This window comes from Heptranchias perlo, chromosome 15, assembly GCF_035084215.1.
Source record: "Heptranchias perlo isolate sHepPer1 chromosome 15, sHepPer1.hap1, whole genome shotgun sequence".
NCBI classification, from domain to species: domain Eukaryota; kingdom Metazoa; phylum Chordata; class Chondrichthyes; order Hexanchiformes; family Hexanchidae; genus Heptranchias; species Heptranchias perlo.
In genome coordinates, this window is record NC_090339.1 from 4,719,235 (window position 1) to 4,728,926 (window position 9,692).

The 9,692-nt window shown below is 63.7% G+C and overlaps 1 protein-coding gene across 1 annotated transcript in view; it reads left to right on the forward strand.

Moving 5' to 3' along the window:
• Positions 1–783: 783 nt before the first annotated feature.
• stk26 (serine/threonine protein kinase 26) overlaps positions 784–9,692 on the forward strand; it is a 135,999-nt gene continuing 127,090 nt past the window's right edge. Inside the window, exon 1 of the mRNA XM_067996780.1 lies at positions 784–1,338. Coding sequence (XP_067852881.1) covers positions 1,297–1,338 — 42 coding nt within the window. The 5' untranslated portion in view covers positions 784–1,296. The remainder of the gene's footprint in view (positions 1,339–9,692) is intronic.

The window sequence follows — 9,692 nt, forward strand, 5'->3', positions numbered from 1 at the left end:
GACCAATATTTATCCCTTAACCAACATCAATAAAACAGATTATCTGGTCATGATTGTATTGCTGTTTGTGGGACCTTGCTGTGTGCAAATTGGCTGTCGCGTTTCCTACAACAGTGAGGACACTTCAGAAAGTACTTCATTGGCTGTAAAACGCTTTGGGATGTCCTGAGCTCATGAAAGGTGCTATATAAATGCAAGTCTTTCTTTCAATGTTACTATATTCAAATTGGAGGATTTATTTGACCGTGACCTAATCATTGAAAATTTAACAAAAAATAATTAGCAGGAACTAATCGTCAGGGTATAACACCAACTGTGTTCAAATTTCGGACAGGTAGGCTTGTAGGATCATGAGCCACTCAGAAAAGACAATGCTTATTCTCTTTTTACACATCACTGTTACAGAGAAACAGATGAATTGAATATTGGATTTCCTGCACCATGCTTTTTATTGCAAAACGAAAGCGATTATTTCTACAATTAATTCAAACATTATTTGCATGTTTTAACGAAATCATTTTGCATTATTTATTTAGTGCTGGCTTCACAGTAATTGACGACAAAACTTTAAACCAGAATTTTAAAATTATTTTTTAAAAACTATTTACTTTGAGTGCGAACTAGACAATGACAGGATTTGGGGGTCGCAACTGTATGAAGTTCTACACAGAGTTAAGAGAGAGGTTAGCAGCGTGAGATGAAGGAGGGTCAGACTTGGCTCCTGGAACTGGAGGAAGATCTGAGTTTGGAAAGTGACCTCGCGGTGACGTGACTTGAGTTTGCAAACTCCACCCAACACCCAGACACACAGAGAGAGAGAGAGAGAGAGCCCAAACATGGCGTTAGAGCGGCTTCCTCAAGACTGATCGGAGGGGGAGAGGAGAGTGGGTGAAGGAGAAGGTGAAAGAAAGGACCATGTAAACACTCATCAGACTGCTCCTGAAACCAGAGGGAGAGACAGAGTCGACGGGAACTGTAGGCGAAAGATGCAATAAGAGAGAGAGAGAGAAAAAGTTAGCAAAGTTTTTGCAAAGGAGAAACTTAAGGACATTGTAACGAAGGGGAGGAGGTGAGGTGCACGGAACCACTGCGGGGAGAGTGAGTTAACATCGTGCCCAACCCAAGTTTCCAGCCGGAATTTCAGCCCGCGATCTTCCTTTTGGACAGTTAACGGGGAGCGGAGCCGGAGCTGCGAGGACCGGGACCGGGACCGGGGGCTGGTCAGGGGGGAGAGAGGAGAGAGAGAGAGAGACTTCCCCATCGGCTGCTCCGTGCTGGGGTTAAAGGCGCCGGATCATGGCACACTCACCGGTGGCAGTGCAAGTGCCAGGAATGCAGGTAAGGCCCTGCTTCAGAGAGAGAGAAACTTCCTGATCCGCCTCAAACCCACGGCCAGCTGTGGGACCTTGTGTAACAACAACTTGGGAATATCCTTCACTCACACACACCTCGCAATCCTCCACCACTTCCTTTCTGATTCATTTCCCCCTGCCCCCTCTCCCCCTGCCCCCTCTCCCCCTGCCCCTGCCCCCTCCCCGCTCTGTTCTCGCCCCCCTCTGTTCTCTCCCCCCCTCGCCCCCCTCTGTTCTCTCCCCCCTCGCCCCCCTCTGTTCTCTCCCCCCCTCGCCCCCCTCTGTTCTCTCCCCCGCCCCCCTCTGTTCTCTCCCCCCTCGCCCCCCTCTGTTCTCTCCCCCCTCGCCCCCCTCTGTTCTCTCCCCCCTCGCCCCCCTCTGTTCTCTCCCCCCCTCGCTCCCCTCTGTTCTCTCCCCCCTCTGTTCTCTCCCCCCTCTGTTCTCTCCCCCCTCCCCCCTCTGTTCTCTCCCCCCTCTGTTCTCTCCCCCCTCTGTTCTCTCCCCCCTCTGTTCTCGCCCCCCTCTGTTCTCGCCCCCCCTCTGTTCTCGCCCCCCTCTGTTCTCTCCCCCCTCTGTTCTCTCCCCCCTCGCCCCCTCTGTTCTCTCCCCCCTCGCCCCCCTCTGTTCTCTCCCCCCTCGCCCCCCTCTGTTCTCTCCCCCCTCGCCCCCCTCTGTTCTCTCCCCCCTCGCCCCCCCTCTGTTCTCTCCCCCCTCGCCCCCCTTTGTTCTCTCCCCCCTCGCCCCCCTCTGTTCTCTCCCCCCTCGCCCCCCTCTGTTCTCTCCCCCCTCGCCCCCCTCTGTTCTCTCCCCCCTCGCCCCCCTCTGTTCTCTCCCCCCTCGCCCCCCTCTGTTCTCTCCCCCCTCGCCCCCCTCTGTTCTCTCCCCCCTCGCCCCCCTCTGTTCTCTCCCCCCTCGCCCCCCTCTGTTCTCTCCCCCCTCGCCCCCCTCTGTTCTCTCCCCCCTCGCCCCCCTCTGTTCTCTCCCCCCTCGCCCCCCTCTGTTCTCTCCCCCCTCGCCCCCCTCTGTTCTCTCCCCCCTCGCCCCCCTCTGTTCTCTCCCCCCTCGCCCCCCTCTGTTCTCTCCCCCACTTGCCCCCCTCTGTTCTCTCCCCCCCTTGCCCCCCTCTGTTCTCTCCCCCCCTTGCCCCCCTCTGTTCTCTCCCCCCCTTGCCCCCCTCTGTTCTCTCCCCCCCTTGCCCCCCTCTGTTCTCTCCCCCCCCTTGCCCCCCTCTGTTCTCTCCCCCCCTTGCCCCCCTCTGTTCTCTCCCCCCTTGCCCCCCTCTGTTCTCTCCCCCCTTGCCCCCCTCTGTTCTCTCCCCCCCTTGCCCCCCTCTGTTCTCTCCCCCCTTTCCCCCCTTTCCCCCCTCTGTTCTCTCCCCCCCTTTCCCCCCTCTGTTCTCTTCCCCCCCTTGCCCCCCTTCTGTTCTCTCCCCCCTCGCCCCCCTCTGTTCTCTCCCCCCTCGCCCCCTCTGTTCTCTCCCCCCTCGCCCCCCACTGTTCTCTCCCCCCTCGCCCCCCTCTGTTCTCTCCCCCCGTCCCCCTCTGTTCTCTCCCCCCTCACCCCCCTCTGTTCTCTCCCCCCTCGTCCCCCTCTGTTCTCTCCCCCCTCGCCCCCCTCTGTTCTCTCCCCCCTCGCCCCCCTCTGTTCTCTACCCCCTCGCCCCCCTCTGTTCTCTACCCCCTCGCCCCCCTCTGTTCTCTACCCCCTCGCCCCCTCTGTTCTCTCCCCCCTCGCCCCCCTCTGTTCTCTCCCCCCTCGCCCCCCTCTGTTCTCTCCCCCTCGCCCCCCTCTGTTCTCTCCCCCCTCGCCCCCCTCTGTTCTCTCCCCCCTCGCCCCCCTCTGTTCTCTCCCCCCTCGCCCCCCTCTGTTCTCTCCCCCCTCGCCCCCCTCTGTTCTCTCCCCCCTCGCCCCCCTCTGTTCTCTCCCCCCTCGCCCCCCTCTGTTCTCTCCCCCCTCGCCCCCCTCTGTTCTCTCCCCCCTCGCCCCCCTCTGTTCTCTCCCCCCTCGCCCCCCTCTGTTCTCTCCCCCCTCGCCCCCCTCTGTTCTCTCCCCCCTCGCCCCCCTCTGTTCTCTCCCCCCTCGCCCCCCTCTGTTCTCTCCCCCCTCGCCCCCCTCTGTTCTCTCCCCCCTCGCCCCCCTCTGTTCTCTCCCCCTCGCCCCCCTCTGTTCTCGCCCCCCTCTGTTCTCGCCCCCCTCTGTTCTCTCCCCCCTCTGTTCTCTCCCCCCTCTGTTCTCTCCCCCCTCTGTTCTCTCCCCCCTCTGTTCTCTTCCCCCCTCTGTTCTCTCCCCCCTCTGTTCTCGCCCCCCTCTGTTCTCGCCCCCCTCTGTTCTCGCCCCCCTCTGTTCTCGCCCCCCTCTGTTCTCGCCCCCCTCTGTTCTCGCCCCCCTCTGTTCTCGCCCCCCTCTGTTCTCGCCCCCCTCTGTTCTCGCCCCCCTCTGTTCTCGCCCCCCTCTGTTCTCGCCCCCCTCTGTTCTCGCCCCCCTCTGTTCTCGCCCCCTCTGTTCTCGCCCCCCTCTGTTCTCGCCCCCCTCTGTTCTCGCCCCCCTCTGTTCTCGCCCCCCTCTGTTCTCGCCCCCCTCTGTTCTCGCCCCCCTCTGTTCTCGCCCCCCTCTGTTCTCGCCCCCCTCTGTTCTCGCCCCCCTCTGTTCTCGCCCCCCTCTGTTCTCGCCCCCCTCTGTTCTCGCCCCCCCTCTGTTCTCGCCCCCCTCTGTTCTCGCCCCCCTCTGTTCTCGCCCCCCTCTGTTCTCGCCCCCCTCTGTTCTCGCCCCCCTCTGTTCTCGCCCCCCTCTGTTCTCGCCCCCCTCTGTTCTCGCCCCCCTCTGTTCTCGCCCCCCTCTGTTCTCGCCCCCCTCTGTTCTCGCCCCCCTCTGTTCTCGCCCCCCTCTGTTCTCGCCCCCCTCTGTTCTCGCCCCCCTCTGTTCTCGCCCCCCTCTGTTCTCGCCCCCCTCTGTTCTCGCCCCCCTCTGTTCTCGCCCCCCTCTGTTCTCGCCCCCCTCTGTTCTCGCCCCCCTCTGTTCTCGCCCCCCTCTGTTCTCGCCCCCCCTCTGTTCTCGCCCCCCTCTGTTCTCGCCCCCCTCTGTTCTCGCCCCCCTCTGTTCTCGCCCCCCTCTGTTCTCGCCCCCCTCTGTTCTCGCCCCCCTCTGTTCTCTCCCCCCCTCTGTTCTCTCCCCCCTCGCCCCCTCTGTTCTCGCCCCCCTCTGTTCTCTCCCCCCTCGCCCCCCTCTGTTCTCTCCCCCCTCGCCCCCCTTTGTTCTCGCCCCCCTCGCCCCCCTCTGTTCTCTCCCCCCTCGCCCCCCTCTGTTCTCTCCCCCCTCGCCCCCCTCTGTTCTCTCCCCCCTCGCCCCCCTCTGTTCTCTCCCCCCTCGCCCCCCTCTGTTCTCTCCCCCTCGCCCCCCTCTGTTCTCTCCCCCCTCGCCCCCCTCTGTTCTCTCCCCCCTCGCCCCCCTCTGTTCTCTCCCCCCTCGCCCCCCTCTGTTCTCTCCCCCCTCGCCCCCCTCTGTTCTCTCCCCCCTCGCCCCCCTCTGTTCTCTCCCCCCTCGCCCCCCTCTGTTCTCTCCCCCACTTGCCCCCCTCTGTTCTCTCCCCCACTTGCCCCCCTCTGTTCTCTCCCCCCCTTGCCCCCCTCTGTTCTCTCCCCCCCTTGCCCCCCTCTGTTCTCTCCCCCCTTGCCCCCCTCTGTTCTCTCCCCCCTTGCCCCCCTCTGTTCTCTCCCCCCTTGCCCCCCTCTGTTCTCTCCCCCCTTGCCCCCTCTGTTCTCTCCCCCCTTGCCCCCCTCTGTTCTCTCCCCCCTTGCCCCCCTCTGTTCTCTCCCCCCTTGCCCCCCTCTGTTCTCTCCCCCCTTGCCCCCCTCTGTTCTCTCCCCCCTTGCCCCCCTCTGTTCTCTCCCCCCTTGCCCCCCTCTGTTCTCTCCCCCCTTGCCCCCCTCTGTTCTCTCCCCCCTTGCCCCCCTCTGTTCTCTCCCCCCTTGCCCCCCTCTGTTCTCTCCCCCCTTGCCCCCCTCTGTTCTCTCCCCCCTTGCCCGCCTTTCCCCCCTCTGTTCTCTTCCCCCCCTTGCCCCCCTTCTGTTCTCTTCCGCCCTTGCCCCCTTGCCCCCCTCTGTTCTCTCCCTCCCCTTGCCCCCCTCTGTTCTCTCCCTCCCCTTGCCCCCCTTGCCCCCCTCTGTTCTCTCCCTCCCCTTGCCCCCCTCTGTTCTCTCCCTCCTCTTGCCCCCCTCTGTTCTCTCCCTCCCATTGCCCCCCTCTTCTCTCCCCCTCTTGCCCTCTTCTGTTCTCTTCCCCCCTTGCCCCCTCGCCCCCCTCTGTTCTCTTCCCCCCTGCCCCCCTCTGTTCTCTTCCCCCCTGCCCCCCTCTGTTCTCTTCCCCCCCTGCCCCCCTCTGTTCTCTTGCCCCCCTCTGTTCTCTTGCCCCCCTCTGTTATCTTCCCCCCCTTGCCCCCCTCTGTTCTCTTGCCCCCCTCTGTTCTCTTGCCCCCCTCTGTTCTCTTGCCCCCCTCTGTTCTCTTGCCCCCCTCTGTTCTCTTGCCCCCCTCTGTTCTCTTGCCCCCCTCTGTTCTCTTGCCCCCCTCTGTTCTCTTGCCCCCCTCTGTTCTCTTGCCCCCCTCTGTTCTCTTGCCCCCCTCTGTTCTCTTGCCCCCCTCTGTTCTCTTGCCCCCCTCTGTTCTCTTGCCCCCCTCTGTTCTCTTGCCCCCCTCTGTTCTCTTGCCCCCCTCTGTTCTCTTGCCCCCCTCTGTTCTCTTGCCCCCCTCTGTTCTCTTGCCCCCCTCTGTTCTCTTGCCCCCCTCTGTTCTCTTGCCCCCCTCTGTTCTCTTGCCCCCCTCTGTTCTCTTGCCCCCCTCTGTTCTCTTGCCCCCCTCTGTTCTCTTGCCCCCCTCTGTTCTCTTGCCCCCCTCTGTTCTCTTGCCCCCCTCTGTTCTCTTGCCCCCCTCTGTTCTCTTGCCCCCCTCTGTTCTCTTGCCCCCCTCTGTTCTCTTGCCCCCCTCTGTTCTCTTGCCCCCCTCTGTTCTCTTGCCCCCCTCTGTTCTCTTGCCCCCCTCTGTTCTCTTGCCCCCCCTCTGTTCTCTTGCCCCCCTCTGTTCTCTTGCCCCCCCTCTGTTCTCTTGCCCCCCTCTGTTCTCTTGCCCCCCTCTGTTCTCTTGCCCCCCTCTGTTCTCTTGCCCCCCTCTGTTCTCTTGCCCCCCTCTGTTCTCTTGCCCCCCTCTGTTCTCTTGCCCCCCTCTGTTCTCTTGCCCCCCTCTGTTCTCTTGCCCCCCTCTGTTCTCTTGCCCCCCTCTGTTCTCTTGCCCCCCTCTGTTCTCTTGCCCCCCTCTGTTCTCTTGCCCCCCTCTGTTCTCTTGCCCCCCTCTGTTCTCTTGCCCCCCTCTGTTCTCTTGCCCCCCTCTGTTCTCTTGCCCCCCTCTGTTCTCTTGCCCCCCTCTGTTCTCTTGCCCCCCTCTGTTCTCTTGCCCCCCTCTGTTCTCTTGCCCCCCTCTGTTCTCTTGCCCCCCTCTGTTCTCTTGCCCCCCTCTGTTCTCTTGCCCCCCTCTGTTCTCTTGCCCCCCTCTGTTCTCTTGCCCCCCTCTGTTCTCTTGCCCCCCTCTGTTCTCTTGCCCCCCTCTGTTCTCTTGCCCCCCTCTGTTCTCTTGCCCCCCTCTGTTCTCTTGCCCCCCTCTGTTCTCTTGCCCCCCTCTGTTCTCTTGACCCCCTCTGTTCTCTTGCCCCCCTCTGTTCTCTTGCCCCCCTCTGTTCTCTTGCCCCCCTCTGTTCTCTTGCCCCCCTCTGTTCTCTTGCCCCCCTCTGTTCTCTTGCCCCCCTCTGTTCTCTTGCCCCCCTCTGTTCTCTTGCCCCCCTCTGTTCTCTTGCCCCCCTCTGTTCTCTTGCCCCCCTCTGTTCTCTTGCCCCCCTCTGTTCTCTTGCCCCCCTCTGTTCTCTTGCCCCCCTCTGTTCTCTTGCCCCCCTCTGTTCTCTTGCCCCCCTCTGTTCCCTTGCCCCCCTCTGTTCTCTTGCCCCCCTTGCCCCCCTCTGTTCTCTTGCCCCCCTTGCCCCCCTCTGTTCTCTTGCCCCCCTTGCCCCCCTCTGTTCTCTTCCCCCCCTTTGCCCCCCTCTGTTCTCTTCCCCCCCTGCCCCCCTCTGTTCTCCCCCCCTTGCCCCCCCTCTGTTCTCTTCCCCCCCTTGCCCCCCTCTGTTCTCTTGCCCCCCTTGCCCCCCTCTGTTCTCTTGCCCCCCTTGCCCCCCTCTGTTCTCTTGCCCCCCTTGCCCCCCTCTGTTCTCTTCCCCCCCCTCTGTTCTCTTCCCCCCCCCTCTGTTCTCTTCCCCCCCCCTCTGTTCTCTTTCCCCCCCTCTGTTCTCTTCCCCCCCCCTCTGTTCTCTTCCCCCCCCCTCTGTTCTCTTCCCCCCCCCCCTCTGTTCTCTTCCCCCCCCCTCTGTTCTCTTCCCCCCCCCTCTGTTCTCTTCCACCCCGCTCTGTTCTCTTCCACCCCGCTCTGTTCTCTTCCCCCCCCCTCTGTTCTCTTTCCCCCCCCTCTGTTCTCTTTTCCCCCCCCTCTGTTCTCTTTCCCCCCCCTCTGTTCTCTTTCCCCCCCCCTCTGTTCTCTTCCCCCCCGCTCTGTTCTCTTCCCCCCCGCTCTGTTCTCTTCCCCCCCGCTCTGTTCTCTTCCCCCCCCCTCTGTTCTCTTTCCCCCCCCTCTGTTCTCTTCCCCCCCCCCCACGTTCTCTCCCCCCGCCTCTGTTCTCTCCCCCCGCCTCTGTTCTCTCCCCCCGCCTCTGTTCTCTTCCCCCCCCCCTCTGTTCTCTTCCCCCCCCCTCTGTTCTCTTCCCCCCCCCTCTGTTCTCTTCCCCCCCCCCTCTGTTCTCTTCCCCCCCCCTCTGTTCTCTTTCCCCCCCCCCTCTGTTCTCTTCCCCCCCCCTCTGTTCTCTTCCCCCCCCCTCTGTTCTCTTCCCCCCCCCTCTGTTCTCTTCCCCCCCCCTCTGTTCTCTTCCCCCCCCCCTCTGTTCTCTTCCCCCCCCCTCTGTTCTCTTCCCCCCCCCTCTGTTCTCTTCCCCCCCCTCTGTTCTCTCCCCCCCCCCCTCTGTTCTCTCCCCCCCCTCTGTTCTCTTGCCCCCCTTGCCCCCCTCTGTTCTCTTGCCCCCCTCTGTTCTCTCCCCCCCTTGCCCCCCTCTGTTCTCTCCCCCCTTGCCCCCCTCTGTTCTGTCCCCCCCCTTGCCCCCCTCTGTTCTATTCCCCCACTTGCCCCCCTCTGTTCTCTTCCCCCCCTTGCCCCCCTCTGTTCTCTTCCCCCCCTTGCCCCCCTCTGTTCTCTTCCCCCCCTTGCCCCCCTCTGTTCTCTTCCCCCCCCTTGCCCCCCTCTGTTCTCTTCCCCCCCCTTGCCCCCCTCTGTTCTCTTCCCCCCCTTCCCCCCCTCTGTTCTCTTGCCCCCCTCTGTTCTCTTCCCCCCCTTGCCCCCCTCTGTTCTATTCCCCCCCTTGCCCCCTCTGTTCTCTTCCCCTCCTTGCCCCCCTCTGTTCTCTTCCCCTCCTTGCCCCCCTCTGTTCTCTTCCCCTCCTTGCCCCCCCTCTGTTCTCTCCCCCCTTGCCTCCCTCTGTTCTCTCCCCCCCCTTGCCCCCCTCTGTTCTCTCCCCCCCTTGCCCCACTCTTCCCCCTCCTTGCCCCCCTCTGTTCTCTCCCCCCCTTGCCTCCCTCTGTTCTCTCCCCCCCCTTGCCCCCCTCTGTTCTCTCCCCCCCTTGCCCCCCTCTGTTCTCTCCCCCCCCTTGCCCCCCCTCTGTTCTCTCCCCCCCCTTGCCCCCCTCTGTTCTCTCCCCCCCTTGTCCCCCTCTGTTCTCTCCCCCCCTTGTCCCCCTCTGTTCTCTCCCCCCCTTGCCCCCCTCTGTTCTCTCCCCCCCTTTCCCCCCTCTGTTCTCTCCCCCCTTTTCCCCCCTCTGTTCTCTCCCCCCCTTTCCCCCCTCTGTTCTCTCCCCCCCCCTCGCCCCCCCTCTGTTCTCTCCCCCCCTCGCCCCCCTCTGTTCTCTCCCCCCTCGCTCGCCCCCTCTGTTCTCTCCCCCCCTCGCCCCCCTCTGTTCTCTCCCCCCCTCGCTCCCTCCTCCGTTCTCTCCCCCCCTCGCTCCCCCTCCGTTCTCTTCCCCCCCTCGCTCCCCTCCGTTCTCTCCCCCCCTCGCTCCCCTCCGTTCTCTCCCCCCCTCGCTCCCCCTCCGTTCTCTCCCCCCTCTCTCCCCTCCGTTCTCTCCCCCCCCTCGCTCCCCTCTGTTCTCTCCCCCCCTCGCCCCCCTCTGTTCTCTCCTCTGTTCTCTCCCCCTTGCCCCGCTCTGTTCTCTCCCCCCCTTGCCCCACTCTGTTCTCTCCCCCTTTGCCCCCCTCTGTTCTCTCCCCCA